Below are 23,442 nucleotides of genomic sequence, written 5' to 3'. Positions count from 1 at the left end.
CTGCTCCTCTCCTCCTCTAGAGTCTATCTTCTCGGACTCTACTGCAATCAGGCTAGCTTCTGGGCCTGCTCTGTTTGTCTCTTTCTCTCCCTCCCCTTTTTCTCTCCTTTTACCTCTGGTAACTTTAATTTTACATTAAAGCTGGGTACAATTTATATCATATGTTTTTATCATTTTATGTTTTATAATTTTATACAGTTATTTTGTAATTAATTCAGTTGTAACCATAGAGAATTATTGTCATTAAATCATTTCTTTTTTTAAATATTTTGTGAATTACTTTTGAATTAACTTCAACATTTAATTGTTCCATATTGCAATACAATACAATCACATAATATCAACGCTCTCCCACATTTATAGCTATTAATACTGCCCTTATTTTCTTTTTTGGTATGAGATTGCAGAAGGAACGGTTCGACTAGAAATGTAGAGTTTTTTAAGTATCATGCTGATAACCTTTAAGTCATTCGGCAGAACTACAATTCGAACCGCTGTGGTTAAAACCCATTCTTTCACTGTTAATTTACTCACTTTTTTTCTAAATTACAGTAATGATGATTTGAAACCATTGTGCTCTGGTATCCATATTTTTAATGAAAGTCTGTGGGTGCGATAACCTTTAGATCAGTCGTCTCAAACTCGTGGCCTGCGGGCCAATTGCAGCCTGCAGGATGATAGTTTGTGGCCCCGGCTTAATTTTAAAGCTTAATGTCAGTGCGGCACAGGAGTTTCATATGTATAGCACTTTACAGTTTTGTGTGTGGAGCTGAACGATCCTACCAATCCCGGTGGGGTGTATGGCTCTCAGTGGCGGGACATCGGCTGTGCATGACGCAGGCAGAGAAACATTCCCATTTTTCTTCCGCGCCTGCTGGCTGCCTCGTTTCTATTGGGTACACGCTGACATTTGTCCTTGTGCACTTCATTCACAAAAGCTTTTTTAAGTTGCTTCCCAGCGGGACATTATAAATATATAAGTGTATATAAATCAGGGATTAATTTTAGCTGGATCTTGCTGGATCCTGTTCCAGGAAATGTCAGATATTTGTGTTTTATTTTCGGTATTTATTTTAATTGATTTGGCATTAATTTGTGCGTACGCGGCGGGATAAAAGAAAAGTAAGGAACTCATTACAGCTTAATGTAGTCATCTGCAGTCACACATCTACACCTGTCCATCCGCAATAAGAGTCCCCGGTAACCAAGACCAATTATAGAGTCGCACCTGTATTTGTGGGTCATTTGCATCGCTCTACCTGTGTTGTGTTTGCATTGCCTCAAATAATAAACAATACATATATTTCTGTATGATGTAAAAGTAGTCAAAACGTTTGTCAAAACAAATGACAACAAGACAGTGTAGCTTTTTCCTGTAACAACAGCACGGTGGATAACAGTAAATCTAATCATTATTATTATTACTACTATTTACTACTGATTAATTTATTTTATTATTCTTTTTTTTATTTTTTCATCTTATGTTTTGTAAAAAAAATTCCAAGTGATCATTTTTGTGGTTTCAGACAGGAATTTTATGACGCACAAGAAAAATTCTTATTTCCTTTTATTTGTAAAATCTCTTTACATTACACTCAGTGTTCAGAGCTGGCACATCTTGCATCATCATGATTTGCGATAAAACTGGCCTTTTGATGTTCTTTTGAATGAATCCTGGAATGGCTCATCACTGAGTAGATGCAAGAATCACTTTGCTCTCAAATGACGTGACTGCTTGTAACTCAGACATACAGACAGACAGATCGACCTGAGAAACTGATGTGCTACTGATCTGTGTTATTTTTAGATTTGCAGGAAATGATGCGCGCACATAACAGTACAAACAGCACACAGTGCATTGTGTGAACTTTTTGAATTCTTCTTGAAATTTGGTTTTTAACCGTTTTTTCTTTTTTTTCTTTTTTTAGTTTTTTCCCCCCCTTTTTTTTAGATTAGGAAGTCATTGTAAAACATGCAACTACAATCTCAAATGCATTTGATCCCATTCTTGGTTCCCTTTTTCATGTCTATGCATGTCTATGCATTATCATTATTACACATGATGTGAACTCTTTCTGAGGAAGTTTCTCAGAAAAAGTTTCTCACCTTGAACACTTAGTCACATGGTACTTTTGCATGTAACACCTCACCCCCACTTTGGTTTAAAGCTAAAATCTCTTCTATTAATAGATGTGTGCTAAAATACACTTGCATATTATATTTTCTCTTGAAATTAAACAGGATGTTACTGTTTGTGATATCTGGATGCTCTGATTCTGTTACTTGTGTAAAGGATTAAGTTGAGCAGTTTGTCTGTCAGTAAAATACAGTTATGATGCACTGTTTTAATGACTCTCATTTAGTTAACACTTGCATTAGGGTCCCAAGCTTTATTTTACGAAATGCATTTTAGCCAAAGACTTTTTTACACTTTTGTAAAGCATTTGGCTGGACATCATCACCTAATGATATTATTTGGCGAATAAATTCCCTGTAAAGGAAGGTTCCTTTTTAATCTTTGGTCCAAATGGTTCTATATTTTTTTCAGAATGATTCACTAGAATTATTTTAAACCAGAATGATTTTAATGAAGTCAACTAGTTTCTATTTTGCTAATAATAAACACTGAAGTCAATGCTGTCTGTTTAAAAAAAAAAGATAAATCAACCAACATAACCACATTTAACAACCTGTAAAATGCACCCTGATTGCCCGTAAGATACATGATGCCACAGGACAATATGTTCAAAATACTTTACCCATGTGTCTGTTTTCCAAATAAAGGCAACTTTAAGGAAGTGCACATTCTTAGGTATAAGACCAGATCATTTTCCCTAGAGGTGACACAATTCTGTATGATTGCAGTGTACTGCAGACTAAAAGGAAGAGCAATGCTCGCACTTTCAGTTCTGAAGTAATTCTTTAACCCATTAATGTGACTTCTGAGGAAGCATTACATTGCTTCAGTTGTGACGATGCTATTTCAGTTATTAGTAGTCAGTCCACCTTCAAACGTTCATGACCTACCTTTATAACTTACCCCTCCCCTTCTTTGCACACCCCCTTTTTCACCATACTGTATAGCCTTAATACACTGTGTAGGTCATGACTCACTGGAGTGTTTTTGAAAACTCCCGCATGCCTTAGTTATTTGATTCAATGCCAGCTTAACGCTCACTCACTTTACTGTCTCTTCAACATGATTGAATTCACCCTGATCTGACATTTTCTTAGCACTTTGTAATAGGACATGCCTGACTATATTTGGTTGTGGAAGTCCTACTGTTTCTTTGAAAATTCATGCTATTAACTACAGGCTTATTACCGGTTTATAATTAAGATACTAACTGTTCATTAGTATGTAACCCACCAGACTTACTTCACCCAAACTAGTCTGAGCTGGAATCGAACCAACAATTTTTGTATGGAAGTCTGTTACTCTAACAAGGAAGTGTCTGGCCTCTAGCATTTGTTGCTAGAGCACCTTTAGAGGTCAGGAGTCAGGTGTACCTGCATAACACTTAGATAGCTGGTCCCCATTACACTCACTCCCCTAAACCTCAGTCCCATCCCGGATGAGCCCCCACGTGTAACCCATCGGCCCTACTGCACCCAACCCAGTCTGAGCTAGAATCAAATCGGCAATACTTTGAATGGAAGTCGGTGCTCTAAAAAAGAGGCTAAAGACCATGGCCTCTAGCGTCTGTTGCTGGAGCACCTTTAGTGGTCAGAGGAGTGAGGTTTAACTGCACTGCATGATCTCATTCTGAATTCTTAGTCCTACCCCAAACTAAACCCAACTACTATCTTACTAAATATTAACCCTTATGTGCTGTTGAGGATGTTTTAATCCACTCTGGGATGATATTTCAGTCTTAATTTAGCAATAACCTTTTCTGTGTTTCAGCTAGTGGAATGACTTTTGGTGACATCTTATTTTGACATATTTTGAGAAAATGCTTCAAATTAAAAAAAAAAAAAAAACCTCAACAAATCACTCTGGGCAAATTTACTACCCTTTCGTTAGGTTCGAGATGAAAACATCCACTAAACTAACATCCACTAAAAAATGTATCAATAAATATTTTTAAAATAAATAATAATCATCATCATCATCATCTGTTTATCAACCTCAGTCCTGATCAAATCTACTAAATTGTTTAGAATATTGCAGGATTTTAACTTTTGTTATTGTGAAGTTTTGTCAATATAAAAGTAATTGTAGACTAGATTTTTATTTACATTTTATCACAGTTTTGGACATGTGAGAGATTAGTAACAACATGTGACAACTTGTTAGTATGCATTGTTAGATTTTGTGCAACATTAGATTTTAATTTTTTTCTCACTAATTTACTGCTTGTGGCAGTTTTTTCCACATTAACTTCCAATATAACCACCATATAATCATGCATTTTTGATTGTGAGGGGTTTTTCCTAATAGGAAGAGGTAAAAGTTGTCATTTTTTACTCTTGCCTTTGCAAAAAAAAGCTTAGTTTTTGTACTCTAAATAAATTACAGCAGTTTAATTTAGTGAATGTTTTCATCCCGAACAAAATGAAAGGGTATTAAGTCAACAGTCACAAGGGTTAATAAACAGCTAATGAGTTGGTTAGTAGTGTATTAAGCTAGTAGTCTTAGATAATGGTTTGTTTATACCATGAATTGTGACCTTAATGAAAGTGTAACCCATGTCTGTGTGAGAGGCAGATTTTTTTCAGATTCCTGAAATGATTGATTTTGGTTTGTTTTGAACGCTTGAATTGGTTGCAATGTATGAATACTATTCGCTACTTGAGCTCTGACCTTTATGTCTTGTGTTTCCCTGATGTGAATTTGTTGAAAGTCCCTGGAAATTAACGATCTATTATTCAATTGTTGTTGTTTTTTTTTTTGTCTGTTTTAGACAACAGTGATCTTATCGCTTGCATGGTGGTGAGCAAAGATGGGGTTCAAGCTCAGCGCTTTCTGGCTGTAGACGTGTACCAGATGAGTCTCGTGGAACCGGATTCAAAGCGTCTTGGCTGGGGTGTTGTCAAGTTTGCCGGCCTTCTGCAGGTCTACTCCCACTCTTACACTGCAAAGATAACACCCAGACAAAGGAAGCACACTCTGGCCACATTCTTTTCTTGGCTGAGCAACACATGAAGTGGTCCAACAGCTTTTCTTGAAAAGCATTTCCACTTTTTAGCCGTTTAGGGTTGCATGAACGCATTCATAATTTTAAACAAATCAGCACTACAAGAACGCTAACGGTCACACTTGTGGAGACCTAACGTGTAAAGCTGCAAATTCCAATTTTTGATACATTTTCACTTTAATTACAAACAAACATAGGTGTTTTTAATTGATTAGTTCAATGGTGCATATTCACCCTTTATTAATTGATTAGTTTAATAGTGCATATTCGCCCCTTATTTTAGATTTGTGGTGTGTTAACTATGTTAACTATGCTTTTTTTGTGTCAGGTCATTTCCAACCCTACATTTAGCTTGTCAATTCTGATGTTGAAGAATTTAAAGGAATATCTAACCCAAAAATGACAGTTACCACACAATTTACTCACCCTCAAACCATCTTCAGTTTATGTGGCTTTCTTTTTCTGTCAGTAGTTTTAAATTTTATTTTTTCTTTACCATGCTGTATAGTGGTGTTTGGTACTGACTTTTCTTTTTGAAACTTTCAAAATCCATCATAGAACTAACCCAGACACCAGAGGGTTAACGCATGTCTTGTGAAGCAAATTGATGTGAAAAAAAAAAATTCTTCATTTTAAATTATAAGCGCAAAGTTTTGGTGCTTTGCGAATGCGTGTTATGCATGACTGAGGTGAACTATTCTTTAAGCAGCAGTTACATCTTATTATACCACGAAATAAGTAAAAAAAATTACCACTGGGATTTTTTTTGCTCGAGTAATGCTTGCAATGAAGGCTTGGGTTGATGAACTAGCTCTTCCAGTGTTTCATGTTTGGGCTCAATATTGATATGATCAAATTTGACAGCATTGCTATTTTCCTATTGTATAAACAATTTGATTGGGCCATTTGATTGACCAGAAACCAGTTTGAGATTTGAGAAATGAGGGGGTATGAATTGTGAATTGTGTTACAACGTGTATTTTGAACTCCACAACTAATTTAGGAACCTTTAAAATGGCATGAAAGGAGCACTTCAGATCATAATTAGACATTTTACAAATCGTTCTGTTTAGTAAGGCTTAATTTAAGTGATATCCTTCAGCTTCTTGTCAGCACAGCAATTATGGCATTAGGTACGGCTGTTTGATGTGAAATATATTCATAATGCGAAAGTAATAACATCTCATTTCCCAAAAAACATTGCAAGTGGAATGTAGGAAAGTCAAAAAAATGTGTTCATACAGAAATGATGCTTAAATTAAATGCAAAAAAATGACTTGTTCAGAATGATTATAAAGAATCATTAAGAAAAATAATTTTGTCAATTTTGACCAAGATTGACCAGACCATTAAAATAAATCAGTAGGAATATTTGTGTATTTTAATTAATAGAAAATAGGGTTAAAATATTCTGGGACATTAATAATGTTTTAATCCTCTGTGTATTTGTATATTTTCACAGGACATGCAGGTTTCAGGAGTGGAAGACGACAGCAGGGCTCTGAATATAATCATTCACAAGCCCACATCTAACCCTCACGCCAAGCCCATGCCCATCCTGCAGGCTAACTTCATCTTTGCAGACCATATTCGCTGCATCATCGCCAAACAGCGACTTGCCAAGGGCCGCATCCAGGCCAGGCGCATGAAAATGCAGCGGATAGCAGGTCAGTTCTTTGCCAAAGCCATAAACTGCGTTTTTACAGCAGCTCATATCTTCTGTTTATGAATGATGATTACTCAGAACTTCCAGCTGTTGTGCAACATTGGGGAAGGGGATGGACTTTGGGTCATTTGAGTTGGACTATATGCATTATGGTTACACTTTAACAGGATAGAATAACATCTCAAATGAATGGCTTGATTACGATTTTTCATACTAATTCTATTTCTTTTTTATTTCACATTTTAAGGCTTTGATTTTTGGCTTTTAACCAATATCTCTATCCCATTTTTTTCTTTGTATAAAAAAAATCCTATAGCTCTATTGGATCTTCCTGTTCAGCCTTCCACAGAGGTGCTGGGCTTCAGCCAACCGTCTGTTACTTCATCTTTGCCTTTCCGTTTCTATGATCAGTCCAGACGTGGGCCAGCTTTCGCCTCTGTCGATAAAGTTCCAGGTAAATTTGCGAACCACTGAGGATACAATCGTAGATGTGTAGGAGCCCAGCTGTTTTCTGTTGTTACATTTTCTTTAATGAACGTATGTTTAAATATTCTATGCAATGTCCTTGAAATTTACATTTAGATTGATGTAGTATAGTGTAGGCTTTTACATGAACAAGATTCTTGTTTTAAGAAGGGATGTTTTTCAAACTTTACAATCATTACAGAAGTAAAAATAAATATTGGAAATAGCAACATTGATCATTATAAGAAATGTTACTTGAACACCAAATTAGTTAGATTAATATTTTAAGGACTGTGTAACACTGAAGGCCGGAGTAATAATGTAAAAACAAATGTCATTATTAAATTTAAAAAATGTTTATAAATAAATATATAAAAATAGACCAACCCTATTATATATTAATTTTTTGATATATATATATTTATACACACAATAGTTACGGAAAGTGTTCAGACTCCCTTAAATTTTTCACTCTAATATTTTGGCCATTTGCTAAAATTATTTAATTAAATCTTTTTTCTCACTGAAAAACACAAAATTATTGACATTTTTGCAGATTTATTAAAAAGAGAAATATCACATTTGTTTAAAATGTACATTTATAACTTCAGTTATTTATCTTTGAGACTAATACCTGTTGTATATTACTGCTGAAGTAAATAAATAATATTTTGTCACTTATATTGTATTTAGACATGCATTATTATTGTTATGAATATTGTGTGAAATTCACATTTTATTTGAAAATGCTTACAACTTCAAAGGCCCCTTTTTTGCTACGGTACAAGCTATATTTAAAGTTTGTTTTGCAGCATTTACCTCTTTACATTTCGGTTTCAAAAAGCAACATGCACTACTTGTCTTGGGGGACATTTGAAATGAAATTTGAGTAATTTTTTTTTTTTGCAAATTGTACATCCTAATTCTGTTTTCCCCAGAATTTCTCTAGGGCTTCTCGTAGTTACAGTTCTGTTTTGCCTGAATAAGGTTTCTAGGTAACGCTTCCTCTCCACCAGCTGTGATTCTGAGCTTTCATGATATTCAAGCCTTATTTAGACTTTTAGTTCAACATCAGTGGGTTTAATGTGTACTTCAGCATGATTATGACTATTATTGCTTAGTTTATATATAGAAAGTCATTTAGCAGAAGCTTTCAAAGCTACTTACGGATGAGAAAGATGAGCAATCTAAACAGTTTTAATGTTGGAGGGTCAGAAAGCTTTTTTTCTTGCCTTTTTTGGTCTTTTTTATTACATTTAAAATACTGAAGGAGTTGGTGTTAGAAGATTTAATTAATTAGTGTTTGTGTGTGCCTGTGTGTGTGCATATTTTTGGAAAAAAAAATATAATTTTATAAAATTTTATTAAATTGTTAGTAATTTTTAAATGTATTTGCAACAATTGTTGAATTGTGTTGCAAGCATAACTGTGTAATAATACAATATTATACTTATTCATTGAGAAATTGATAATAACTTAACCTTGGCTTTCTGGATATGTCCTCCAACATATAGTTGTTTACCAATTTAAAAAGCCACACAGTGCATCAGTTAAGGTTAAACATAAAAACGTCCAAACATTTAACAAGCCACACACAGTTAATTATTATGTTTTAAACCTCCAATCATATGCTGCATTTTTTGCTTCTGTAAAACCAAGCAAACTTTTGGCTGGGCTGTGTGTATACATACTTTTTTTTTTCAGATCTCACTACATACACAATATACCACAAAATCTTTCAATATTTACAAAATGTATCGATACTTTCAAATTTGGGTTGGATTGTGGTAATTCTTAATTTCACAAAAGTGAGTTCTCTGTATAGGGAAACAGATGACTAATAGCTGTCTCTCAGTCTCTTTTCATGACGTGTTGTTGGTTCAGGTAAAAGAGATTGTGGTTCCCAGAACCCTTGGTCTGATGCCAGATACTCTGAAACAGCTTGGCCTGTTCATTGCTTCCCTCTGGGACACTTAAAATCATTTGGCAATTAATTTTTATTTTTTTTTATTTTTCATCATCTGATGATTAGTGTTTCACTAATAAGTATAAAAGCAAGTATAAGTGTAAAAGCATAAAGGTCCTTTTTAATTTGATCTTTTTTTCACAGCAAAATACTTAGAAATTAAATAGTTAATTAAATTAATAATAACTAAAAATTCAAGAGGCAGTTGTTTTAAAAAAAATATTATGTCAACATAAATGATTTTTTTTTCTTAAAACAAGCTTAATTATCTAATGGGGTAAGTTAAATAAACTTATGTCAAAAGGAAAAACACAATTATTTTGCTTAACCTTTTGGCAGATTATTTTACTTGATTTAAGAAAAACTCACTTAATTTTGACATACTATTTCTTACAAGACCAGTTTTTGCCTGTTTAAAAAATGTCAATTAAAATTTTTTTTTTTTTTTTTTTTTTTAGATATTTAGACTAAAAACCAGTCAAATAAGAAAATATATATTTTTAAGTGTTTTCCATTCAGACAATTACTAATTATTCACAAGAGTCATGGAATGGCCAGATTAAAACCTGCTCCTGTCTTAACAACTAACGGCTGCGAAAGCATTTAAAAGCATTTGACGCAAAAGCATTTAAGGGCATGTCCGAATTCACTTTTACTATTTTAAAGACTGAAAAAAAACACTCTGTGTCTCCACTTGGCCTCTTTACTTTTACTTTTTATTTTACTCCTTTACTTTAGTTGATTAGGGAATTGTGTATGCACTTCACAAAAGACATCCATAAGCCTACATATTTAATTTTGTTTGTTAAGCATAAAGATTTGTTATAAAACTATTTCGAAATTGAGATCTAATTTCCAGTAAACAAATAAATTAACATGTATAATGAAGTGTTTTCAAAAAACTTGAGTTATATCCAAACACACATCCTATTCTTATGCCCCATATGGTCCAAAACCAGACAGGTGGACAAATCTAGGCTTGTTTTTATTAAAAGAAATATAAATATGAATATAATGAATAATACTGATAATAATAATAACATTTTACAAATGCAAATTGTCATGAATAAACTGAAAAAGCCCCCAAAAGAGGCATAGAGGTAGTGGTTTTTATATTTATGTAGAATTTTTTTTTTTTCTTGTACCATTTTTATACTTTTTTATTTGTAAAGATATGTGTGTATTGCTGAACAATTGTGTATGCGTACAATGTGTATACGTTTAGACCTGCTTAGGCGCATAACTGCTCTGTGCTGGACTTTAGACCAGCTTTAAGTTGGTCAATGGCACTGTCTATTTCAGTTGCTCAGAATAGCAACGCGCCACAACAATGCGCCTTAACACACCTTCTTTATAAACCAGCACACCCATGAATCCACAAATTGGCGCAAATAGATTTACTATATAAACAACGTGGTGCAAAATGTGAAAATTACAGTTGCACTGGTCTGAAAATAGACACAAATTGCACCTTACACGTCTTGCGCCTTATTGCTCCAGGTGTATGATAGGGCCCTAAGCCACAGTTCCAGCTTACTTTTGTCAATAATAATTTTCATATCATTCAGCGATATATCTTTTTGGATCTAAGCAATCTGGATATGCCTGTTTGTTTTCCAGGTTTTGCAGTTGCTCACATTGCCCAGCACAACTCCACCTCATCCTCTTCATCTGTTTCACCTTCCTCTAGTGGTCCACCCGACTCCTGTGACTCGCTCACAGCCAGCAACACATCCACACAGAGTCAAACAGGTAATACATGCATAAATCCCACACGTGCCACTCCCTTTAACCACTTTAATTTTACTACAAACTGCTTTCAACTGAAATAACAAAACACTTCACACACACACACTACTAAACAAACACACGCCTCCCTGAATCTGAGCGTCTGCACATGTGTGTCAGGTTTTGAAAAAAGCAGATTGCACAACTGTGTTTTCCACATAGTTAAACAGACTATTTTTTTTGTCTGTGTTGTAAAACTAGGAGGCAGATTAGAATGAGAGTGTGATCCCATATGGATTTTTTCTCGTGGGGCTTACTGGCAAATTAAAGAACGGGCACAGCAGCTCATTTTCATAACTAATTAAATTATTAGTCTACCAACAATACAGGTGCAGAATGCGTTAAGACATGCTTTTTTGGGTTTTTAAAAAGAGCACAAAGACCAGTAAACTCAAATCTTGGTAACATTTAAAACAATAAAAAACATTTCTCAATATAATAGTTTTAATAGCTAATTTCTTATAACAGATTTTTGTTATGATGATGGTACAAAATGTTGTACTAGATATTTTTCAAGACACTAGGGGCTCTATTTTGATGGTCCATGCGCAAAACGGAAAGCGCAGGGCGCAAATGCATTCAGGGTGTGTCCTAATCCATATTTTCTAATATAAGGACGGGAAAATCCGCTTTGCGCCGTGGCGCATGGTCTAAAAGGGTTGAGTTTATTTTCTTAATGAGTTATAGGTGTGTTTTGAGAATAAACCAATCAGAGTCTCATCTCCCATTCCATTTAAGAGCCTTGGGTTGTGCCATAAGCGCATTTGCTATTTACATGACGTAAAGTAAGTTCACTTTCGCCTTTGCTCTCATGGATAGGGAAACCTTTACGCACAGACATCATTTAGCCTATAAATAATTAATTTTGTTTGTTAAGCACAAAGATTTGTTTCAAAACTATTTCTAAATTCATTTTTAATTTGCAGCAAACGAATAAATTAACAATAATAACGAAGTGTGGTCAAAATACTGAGTTATTTCCAAATACACATGCTATGCCTTATATGGTCTAAAACCTGACAGATGGATAAATCTAAGCTTGTTTTTAATAAAACAAATATAAATATGGATATAATAAATAATACTGCTAATAATAATATCATTATACAAAAGCAAATTGAATGAACTGAAAAAGCCTCCCGAGATTAAGGATTCAAGGCAGTGGTTTTTAAATTCATGTAGGCTAGAAAATAATATGTTTTGTAATATTTTAATTCTTTATATTTATATCCTATATATATCCTTACTATATCATATATATATATATATATATATATATATATATATATATATATATATATATATATATAAAATATTTTTATTATTTTCGCAAATGCATTTGCTATTTAAAGAGCGTGGCGCAACGCCTCAAAATGACTCTTGCGCCAAGCTGAAACTAGCAAACAAGTATTGCGCCACGCCTTGCGCCACATTGCGCCGAGTGTATGATAGGGCCCTAGTATTCAGCTTAAAGTGACATTTAAAGTTAGGGTAATTAGGAAAGTCATGAGTTGTGTCTTATTTCAGAGGCTGCATCCTACGAAGGATTCATTCAAAGGGCGCAGTTTCATTCCAGCGCAACGAAGGCTGTCTCATTTAAAAAAAATTCAAAGGCTCTTTCAATAGCAGCCTCAAAATGCGTCCTTCGTTTCCCAGGTAATGAAGGATACAACTAGTGTATCCTTTCCGGCCTCGAACATCCCAAGATTTTTTCTGCGCTGATATGGGCAGGATGTTTTTAAAAGAAAACTCTATCAAATAATTATAAAAGATTAAATGTATGATTAGGTTGATTTTACTTGGATATCTAAGCAAATGTTAAAAAACAAAGAGTATGACATCTCTTAATAAAAAATGATTTTATAGACAGTTTACATTTTTATGTGTACATGTATGGATCTGAGGAATTATATTTCCAGCTTTGGTAAATTTTGCTTTGCCTTCAGATCACTTAAAATAAGTTTTAAAATCACTGAAAAAAAAAAAAACATTACAAAATGTATTACCGCTTAATACCACAGCAGCTTTTATGGTTGCTAGGCGATGAGATCTGTCTTCTGTAGGCTAGATCATCTCATTTCAAAACACTCAGTTTGGCCTTTGTGGACTTTGAAGGACTCACTTTTGAAGCCTCTGAAATGAAACACAGCTATTGTATTGCGATGGTTTGTTTTGCTTACAATCGAAAAATTGTATTGCTTAATAATAATAATGACCTTAAATTGTGTTAATAAAATTCTAAAAAATGCTTTTATTGCAGCCAAAACAAAACAATTAAGACTTTCTACAGAAGAAAAAATATTATGAGAATTACAGTAAAAAAAATTCCTTGCTCCATTAAATATCAATCATTCATCCAATCATTTTCTTTTCTGGCTTAGTCCCTTCATTAATCTGGGGTTGCCACAGCGGAATGAACCGACAACTTATCCAGCATATGTTTTACGTAGAGGATGCCAATCCAGCTGCAACCCATCTCTAGGAAACATCCATACAGTCTCATTCACACACATACACTCCAGAGAATTTTGTCTACTCAATTCACCTGTACCGCATGTCTTTGGACTGTAGGGGAAACCGGAGCACCCTGTGGAAACCTACGCAAACGTCGCCCCCATTAAATATCACTTGAGAAATATTTGAAAAAGAATAAATATTGCATAGGAGGGATGATATTATTTCCCTTAGCTGTACATACATACAAACACATAGCTACAAGTACCTGTACTTAACAAATCACTTTGTATGATTTCAAAATACCTCCTCCCCTAAATTTAGCATCTGAAAGGGCAACATCTAGAAATGTAGATTGCAAAGATAAGCTGCAAAACAAAACAAAAAACCTTTGTGTACACCTTTTTTTTAGCCCTGCCATCTGTTTTTCATACCTTATGTGTGATTTAACAGGTCTTTCAATCATGATATTTGATCTCTGGCTAATTTAGTTTTTCAAACAAGTTTGTGTATCAGAATAAAACATCCAAATTTAAGTGTCAACTATTTGAGCAAAATTTGTAGTAGATGTAACAGTTTGTTAAATGATACACAATAACTTTTGAGATTTGTTGTGTGTAGTTTAACATTAAGAGTAGATTTGTAACATGACCGAATTAATGTTGCTTAATTTGGTAGCATAATACATAACAAATTCATTTTGCATTAAAAAAGCATTTTGAGATTTGAGAAGTGAGAAGAGCTCCTACTCTGCATTAGATCACCCACATATTAGTGATTGTAACATGTGCATGACACCTATAAATCATATTTACAACTTTGGTAGTATAGATTACATAAGTTTTACATTTATTTATGTACTGTTTGTTTACATTTATTTAATTGAAGTTTTACATTTATTTCAATTCATTATTTAATTATTTAATAATTTAAAAATTATATAAATTCATAAATTCAATTAGCATTATTTTTATTTTCTATTGTAAGTAAATGTCAGCAGTTGGTACATACTTTCAGTTTCTCCTTCACTTGAAATGACGCAATCTAAGCCTGTTAGAAAAAACTGTAAGCTGCTCCTGAGCATGTTTAACTTTACAGACCTGTTGCTATAAGGACAACTCCTGTATGAGTTTTGAGGAACGAATCTATCCTGAGTCATGTCAAACCACCAAAAATCAAATCCAGCTAATTAGATAATCCATATACAAAGAACTTAGCCCTGATGCTTCATCCTGTGTGTTAAGCGGATAGAGATTTACATTTGCGCATATGTAACTTTTAATTAATCACTTATCTAACATATGAGCTTAGATTAACTACAGGAAATTAAATTCAGTCATTGCGATTTATTAATTTTGTGACCCCAAATATTAATAATAATTCCTTACATTTATATAGCGTATTTCTGGGCTCTCAAAGCGCTTTACACAATGGGAGGGGGAGGAATCTCCTCATTCACCACCAGTGTGCAGCATTCACCTGGATGATGCGACGGCAGCCATTTTGCGCCAGACCGCACACCACAAACCAGCTGATTGGTGGAGAGGAGACAGAGATGAAGCCAATTGGAATATGGGGATGGTTAGAAGTCCATGATGGACAGAGGCAAGGATGCCGGGGTTAAACCCCTGCTCTATTTCGATGGACATCCTGGGATTTTTAACGACCACAGAGAGTCGGGACCTCGGATTAATGTCTCATCCGAAAGACGGCGCTCACTGAGCAGTATAGCGTCCCCGTCACTATACTGGGGCATTAGGACCCACACAGACCGCAGGTTGGGCGCCCCCTGCTGGCCTCACTAACACCACTTCCGGCAGCAACCTAGCTTTCCCATGTGGTCTCCCATCCAGGTACTGACCGGGCGCAGCCCTGCTTAGCTTTAGTGGGCGACCATGTGAGAGTTGCAGAGAGCTAGCTGCCGGCTATAATATATAATAAATAAACACAAAACAATATTTTAACTCTCCTATACACTAATTTGTACTTTCAATTTTAAGCCTGGAGCTATCACCAGAGTGCAAATTACAGGGGGGTTGGAGTGGGATTAACCCCCATAATAAATGCTTAATTCCCCCTGAAAGACATCAAAACAAGATGTATGGGGTCAGCCATTTAATAGTAAAAAAATTGCTTTCTCTGATCTATATCTTAAATATTCATAATTAAAAATGTATAATATAAATATATAATGGTCTATACTTGTTCATACTATTGTGAATGCATAATCGCGCCAATCAATGCTAAGAAAAATATTCAACAGTCTGAAACTGGCAGTTCTAGGGAACCAATAGTCATCTTAAGTATCCACGAAACACAATAAAATGGATGTTTTTATCTGCATGTAGCCTAAAAAAAGGAAAAATTTGACTCATAATTTGTATAGTTTGACCCACAGTAACCTCTAAAATAGTCACTAAATATCCCCCAGAACCCTGAAATGTATACATTTTATTAGTAAATTAGATGTTATTTAAATACATTCTGAAATGTATTTACTGAGGCATGTATTGCAGAAAAGATTCAATCCCCCAGATCATCATTGTATAATTCGCACACAGGCTATCGCGGTCTCTCTGTAATTTTTACAGGCTTTGTTTTATAGAGGCAGATCTATAAATGCACATTATGAACTTTCACTGCGCTGTTATTGTTGTAGTACATGAAAGGCCCTATCACACCAAAGACAATATAACCTGTATATAAAATTTTAATAATCATTCTTCAGAATGAGGAAGTGCACAGGTATAACAGAAACATTACAGAGAAGCATGCAAACTTATTTTGAATGATATCTTTTCAAGGTGATAATTGATAAGGCATTGACAATTGCCAGTCAATCCTGCTTTATAGAGAGTAAACTTTCACACCAGCAGATGGCAAAACTGAAGTGCATATTTAATATTTAATAATATGTTTCTGTATATGTGTTGTTGGTGTGAAGGATCATTAAAGGGATAGTTCACCTGAAAATTAAAATTCCGTGATTCAGGATGTCCGCTAGGTCTTAGAATTTCAAAGATGTGATCTTGTAGTCAATTTATTCTTGTAGATCTTAAATAATTGTAAACTGGTCTTAATTTCCTATGTCCATGTAATGCTATAATTTATCTTTACTTTATACTTTATACTCTTGCTATAATTATCTATACTCTTCCTATAAGCTATATTCTATCTCAGTAGAACTTTTAACAAAACTATATTTATAATTTTATTTAACAAAATGGTTTATTTATCGTCCTTAAAATTACATTTTTTTCAGAGTTTTTGTGTATTTATAGTCCATATAGTGTGGACACTGACCTGGACAGACTGTTGTGCATACATTTAGATTACTATAGTTTTTTTAAGATATGTTGAATAATGTGTATGCATACAACTATTGTTTGCTTGTTTTGACAATTTATTTAATATATGTGGCTATGAAACAACTAATATCAAAAAGTCCTCTATAAGTCGGAAATTTAAATACTAATGGTCTTAAAAAGTTTGGTGATCCACTACAATATTATATTTTAAACTTTAGTTGATGTGTAATGTAGCTGTGAACATAAACAACATATCTGAATGTACGACAATGCAAAGAGATTGTCGTTTACAGAGTTTAGCAAAGCCTACAGCGAACAAATTTTGAGGACTATAAAAAAATACATCCGGGCGAGTGAGATCTCAAGGGCTTCCGTTTACACGCATTCACCACACGCACACACCCCGCGCAGTGAAGGGCCGTGGCCAGAGGCACTGTAATGTTATAGCAGAGAAAGCTAAAATGCCGTCCAAATGCTGCTATTTCCACAGAGCTTGTTCTGTTTCTGTATTTGGGATTCTAAAAGACATGACACAAAGAGAGAAGTGCTTACAGCTTAATTTTAACTGTGTTCTAGAGATTTATAGAAATATATAGCTTTAGCATTTGACAAAGGAGAGCTTACAGAATCTCTCCTAGTTCAGGGCTGCATTCAGCTAAAAACTTCTCCAAACAACGAAGCTGTGTATTGTGAGCCACAACCTGTAAGTGTTTTTATTTGTTAAAATGAAAAATTTTACATGCAAAGTCTCTAGCTTTAACGGCATGTTGTAGCGAGGACATAAACAAAGATGTAAACAATGAGAAATGCTGTTTGGCACCGCTAACAATTTAGCTACAAATTCATATTTATCAGCCACCCGATGTAAACACCCACAATCTTGAGCAGCGATGTAGTGTCTCTCAATGCGTCTTTATGAGTCTCTCTCAAATAACAAACTCGCAAAAGATATGTGAACTATTCATTTTACTTACACATGCTTATTCCGAATATTTGTGAAAGACAATTGTCAGATTTTATTTTAGAGAGCAGGCGTGACAAGCTGTGTGCTTTTCATTTTTCTGTCTGATTCAGGCAGCTAACTCTGCTTACAGCTGCTCTGATTCACTGTTTACTCAGCAAAAGCGCGGGACGTGGTGACATGGAGCCAATCCACAAATCACAGCACATTATGTTAGTTGACCAATCAGAGCCTCTTGAGGGTGGGCCTTTTGGAGGAACTAGGAAATATGATAGGATAGCTGAGTAGCAGTATAAAATCAAAGTAGGGTAAATGAAAAAATAATGCAATTTTCTACAAGTGAAGCATAAGCACACATTGCTTTGCATCTTATAAACACGACCAAGCCTTAAAATACACTGTGGACCACTGCTTTAAATTTGACTTTGTGAAACCTGCAGAAACCCTGGTAATTCATTACCCATCCTCTTTCATCCCTGAGACCTTTGTTCATCTTAGGAACGCATTTAAATATTTAGAATGAAGTCAGAGATGTCTCTGACCCTCTATAGACAGCAGGAGTCACAAGATGTTTAAAGTCTTGAAAACAATCTAAAAAAGATCCATGTTTGTTCAGTGGTTCTGTTGTAATGTTAATTCTTAATTCAACTTTAATTCAGCAGTTTTTTTTTTCTTTTGTGTAAGTTCAGGGTGCATGTTCACAAGAACTTTCAAAGCTTCATAACATTGCGGATGAACCACTGAAGACACATGAAAGACTATTTTGAGGATGTTTTTGCTACTGTTCTGGACTTGCCATTTGTGGAGTGTCAACAAATCTCTTGAAAATCCTTAAAATTATTTGTGTATTTGTCTTTTGAAGATGAAGGAACTGGTTAGAAATGAAATGACGGTAAATTGTAGAGTAATTTAGGACAAAATGTAAATTTTTTCGTGTTTTTTTTTTTATCTGCTAGCCCTTTAAGAATCACATGTAAAGTCACGTCTCATACACACCAATTCTTTGCAAATTGAAGCGCATGTTTGAATGTGTCACGACAGCCAGTTTTCATAAAATTTAGCAAGACCTAAATTCCTTAGTAAGTGATGGTCAAGTAGATCTTTAAGTGGAAGCCCATTTTAATACTACCAACTAAATCTTCCCCCCAAAGGGCCTCTCACAGGAATTGTGTGTTTGTTGGGTAGAATGAGGATCCCCGGGGGGCAGTTTTGCATGTAAAGGGTCTGTGAAGTGATTGGGTTCTCTCTTTCACTTTCTCTCTGCCACTCCCACACTGCATCTCTCTGAATGGATCATTGGTTATCTTTTGTGGTTTTGGAAAAACCTGAAGCTCACGAAGTCTTCACACCACAAGCGCCCAGTAGCCATTCTGGTGGCTGGTTCTCTGAAGAGAGAAGTGGAGTCTTGTGGCCTCTATGAAGTCGCCTACAGATTTCTGTATTTTGGCAGAGGCGTTTAACTAAAATGGTCATGAGCTTTTTTTGGTTTTGTTTTGTTTTTTCATTACATTATCTCTGTTCAATTTATTCTCTGAATCACTATGATGATCTGTTTTGACATACAGTGGCCTTTCTCCAAAGTGTCTGAAGTAAAACTCTCCATATCATTTCTTAATATCCTTAACTTGGACAAATAGTCTTCTGAACATCACATGTAGTTGCCTGAATAAAGGGCTGCCTTACAAACACATGTGAGCTGACCACATTCACTGTTAATGCCTTGTGGGGCGGCACATCTTTGAAGAGAAGTTCTTAGAAACAGCAGCACTGGTGGCAGATGACGTGTTTGTTTTGAAGGTGTGGATTTGTGGTAAGACTGACATCCATTTCTCCCTCAGTCTCTGTCATAACAGACATGAACCACAAGTACCTTAAGAGTGTGGTTGCACGTATGCAACCTGCATAGAGTTAATGTCAACAGGAAACTCAATTGGACCTTTTTACTGCTTCACATAAATGCATTTTATTTAAAATAAATAAACAAGATCAACAGGGATGGTTTCCCTAGTTTCACAGATTTAAGCTTAAAGGGTTAGTTGACTCAAAAATCAAAATTACTCATCATTCAAAAAGTTTTAAACTTTTTTTTTTTACTTTTATCAGTTGAACTCAAAAGAAGATATTTTGAAGAATGCTTGTTATTGGGACCTATCGATTTCCATACGGAGAAAAAATACTATGGAAGTCAATGGAAACCAACAACAAGCATTTTTCAACAGATCTTCTTTTGTGTTTAGCAGAAGAAAAAACTCAAATAATAATCAGTCAATCGATTTATCCTATCTATTTATCTATCTATCCATCCATCCATCCATCCATCCAGTGCTTGGATTATCATCATTGTAATCATCATATTTAAAAATGTTTGCCATTGCATTAAAATAGATTATGTTCAAAAATGCTTATAATCACACACACACACACACACACACACACACACACACACACACACACACACACACACACACACACACTCTCTCTCTCTCTATATACATATATATATACATATACATATATACATACATATATACATATATATATATATACATACATATATACATATATATATATATATATATATATATATATATATAGAGAGAGAGAGAGAGAGAGAGAGAGAGAGAGAGAGAGAGAGAGAGAGAGATGTCCCACCAGTGATGAAATACAGTTACATGGCACTGCTATGAGTGTGATATTGCATGTATTCAACAGTTTGACGGCATAATCGTGTATTTAAAAAAGAAAATCAAACACGGAGAGTCTCAAAAACCCCTTTTTAGGAGAATCTACTTTCTTCCTCTATTAATTCACATCTGCAGCTGACGTTAGAACAGCAGAGACTGTTGCTACTTCACAAATGTCACTTTAGAGCTAGTATTTGAATGATTCTGTAGCTTAATGTCTAAAGTGATGACAAAACAGCTGATTTTGCTCACATTTTAAGATCATGAAATGCCATCAGTCTACAGAGATTTCCCAATAATTCTGTTGCAATCGTGATATCATAATAATTAACCCCAAAAAAACAGAGCTAAGCAAACACTACCAGATTACTGTTGTGTTTGCGATAAGGAAAAACGTCAAACACATGCAGGCATTTCTCCTTTCTTTCTGTTTACTGAACTAGTCTTCAGTAACGAAAACACGAGACTTATTAGAAACAAACAGATGGCCAACAAAAAAGTAACTCAGCTTTATACAAAAAGTGGCCAACACAAAATACACACATTCCTGATATGTGAGTCCCATCCCACACTTAACATACTACAATTACTATGGCAAAAATACAGAACTTGCAACATACAAAAAAGAGAGATCAACTTAGAAAGTCACTTACCAGTTTTATAATAATTTGATCAGCTGTAGTTTGAAATTATGATTTTATGTCTCTGTCACCATCTTGTGAATAGGCCACTTCAACTGTTGTTGCTTTGCTCAGTGACAGGCTAATGACCGCCTAATGTCTTTCAAAAATTAGAAATATTTAAAATAGGTACTATCCTTAAAAATATTCGTAATAGTTGCAATCTAAACAACTACATTCTAAAAAAGCCTCACATTATGTTGTCCAACAGCAGCAATAATTGTCAAACTGTAGAGCATCCTCTGCTTGTCCTGTATGTGGGTGGAGTAACACACAAGGGTGAAGGGGGAAAAGGCTGGACGAGTGCTGTTCTTTGCAAAATATCGCACAGCTATTAGCTAATCAGATTCAAGAACCAGACAGAACTGTTGTGTATATATGTATATGTATAATATTTATGTTTTTGTAGATCTGTTTGAACATGGATTGTTTTGACATTTTGTCTCTGTGCAAAACTATTCAAAAGCACAAAGGAAAGTGTTATTAGTACATCACTGTTACGTTGTTCTGCTCAAATACTTATTCATGCCCCTTTTCTTCTTTTAATAGGGCATATTAGCATTGGAAAACGCCAGGCAGGCTGCTTTCTCCTCTTTTCCCGAGCGCTCGGTAGCTTGTGCTCCGGTGGTGTCTGCTGTTGCTAAGCAACCATGAGCTGATCTTTCCATTTACTACTATTAGTAGATGGATACTGAACAGATCTACAATAATATTAATATTACTCAATTGCACAATTTTGGCTGCTGTGTGGAAATCATCACTTTGATTCTATTCAAACTTGTGTGTCTAACTTTAAAGCAACAAACCTGAGTGAGCAAAAGACATGCATGAACGGCCCCTTAGATGGGTAGAAAGTGAAGAAGAGTTACATGAAATCATTTCACAAGGGGTTAAGTTGTTATGCTCAGTAGGCCAGTGAGCTGTTGGGTTTAAATCAAGCTTAATATTTATAATTGTCCCTCTCTTTATAGATTTAAAACTACCTGTTTGCATGTGATACTGATTGAATATGTCCGTTGGCTATAGATTTTGCTTCATGAACACTTCAGATTAGATGCTAAATGAATTTGTACTTTTTGATGTGTCCTTTTGTTCTCTAGTCAGGTCTGGCAAGGAAGGCCGGAGGTGTGTGTTTTCTTTGTCAGAGGATGACAGGCACGGTGGAGAGTGGGTTTAGAGCTGCCAGAACACGTAACAGGCATGTCTGTGTGACGCTTTATTGTAGACCGGCTAGTCCTAGTTTCCAGTGACCTGCAGTGCTACTAAAAACTTGAGCATTGTGTATCTACAGTATGTGTGTGCGCGTGTCCTTATATGCTCAAACATTAGTTGATAAATGAAAGTAGTTGAATTATTTTGTAAGTCTGTATATACGCATAACCATTAAAAACCTCACAGTGTTTGTAATTAAGGTGTGAAGTGAAAATATTACTGATGTGCATTCTTGTTTGAAATCCATGTAAGTGCTGAGTGTTTATGAATAACCATAATTGTTGAAACAGTGAGACTTCTCTTTAATAGTGCATGGTATTAGGTGTGTGCTTAACAAAAGAAAACCCAAGACTGAATTAATGCCACGCTGAGCAAGAAAGAGCTTTCTGCCTTCTGTATCCTGTTTTTCAGCTATGTTCATTTTTTTCACACATTCGTGCCATTCAGGTTCCTACATTCACATTCTTTTGCTCGGCAGACAGTTACTTAATATAGAGTCTTTACACATGTCTGACTCACTCGTGTCTGCTTCCCTCGCACTCAATTCATAAGCTTTTTGTCTTATGGCATGTGTTTGGTTAGCTATGTTATCTTGTCATCTTGTCTTGATTATCCGGTATCCCTCTTACTACATTTACATTTACATTTAGTCATTTAGCAGACGCTTTTATCCAAAGCGACTTACAAATTAGTCGCTATCTGTCTCTCTTTGACCTCTCTACCAGAAGGCCTGCTTGCCTGCCAAACTATGTAGTAGTCTGTCCATCCTTTACATCTAATGTAAAAATCAAATGAAGTTATATGGGGTATATGCACACAGACTTTTCATTTCCAGCCAGCCAGCCTGACAACTTCCGATGAACTCTTTCCATTACAAAATCGCCATATTTAAGGTCTTTAAAATAAGTGATCTTTACTGCCTAATAGATATATAATATAAAGTGGGTCTCAGACCGGACAAGAAGCACTGCATTATAGTCAATTTTTCCCTGCCATCTCTATAAAATATGAATGTTTGTTACCTCAGTATTTTCAATGCAGTTTCTGCACTAGCCTGCTGATCTTTTACAAGGACTGTCATCTTGTTTTATGCTTAAACAGCTAAATGAATGCTTGC

At 35.0% G+C, this 23,442-nt stretch overlaps 1 protein-coding gene across 13 annotated transcripts in view; it reads left to right on the top strand.

The window, feature by feature from the left end:
* Positions 1 to 23,442, top strand: part of clec16a (C-type lectin domain containing 16A) — an 81,251-nt gene that overhangs the window by 55,282 nt on the left and 2,527 nt on the right. For 6 of the 13 annotated variants that reach the window (XM_087244543.1, XM_087244542.1, XM_087244550.1 and 3 more), the window contains exons 19-23: positions 4,908 to 5,059; positions 6,604 to 6,808; positions 7,124 to 7,261; positions 10,859 to 10,990; positions 22,214 to 22,311. In XM_087244543.1, coding sequence (XP_087100669.1) covers positions 4,908 to 5,059; positions 6,604 to 6,808; positions 7,124 to 7,261; positions 10,859 to 10,990; positions 22,214 to 22,290 — 704 coding nt within the window. In that variant the 3' untranslated portion in view covers positions 22,291 to 22,311. Of the gene's footprint in view, positions 1 to 4,907; positions 5,060 to 6,603; positions 6,809 to 7,123; positions 7,262 to 10,858; positions 11,015 to 22,213; positions 22,312 to 23,442 lie in introns of all 13 variants that reach the window. The other 7 variants (XM_087244541.1, XM_087244539.1, XM_087244545.1 and 4 more) reach the window with 2 other exon arrangements.

Source organism: Danio rerio, chromosome 3, assembly GCF_052040795.2.
Source record: "Danio rerio strain M-AB ecotype USA chromosome 3, GRCz13ab, whole genome shotgun sequence".
NCBI classification, from domain to species: Eukaryota; Metazoa; Chordata; class Actinopteri; order Cypriniformes; family Danionidae; genus Danio; species Danio rerio.
This window is presented reverse-complemented; position numbering and strand designations above follow the sequence as displayed.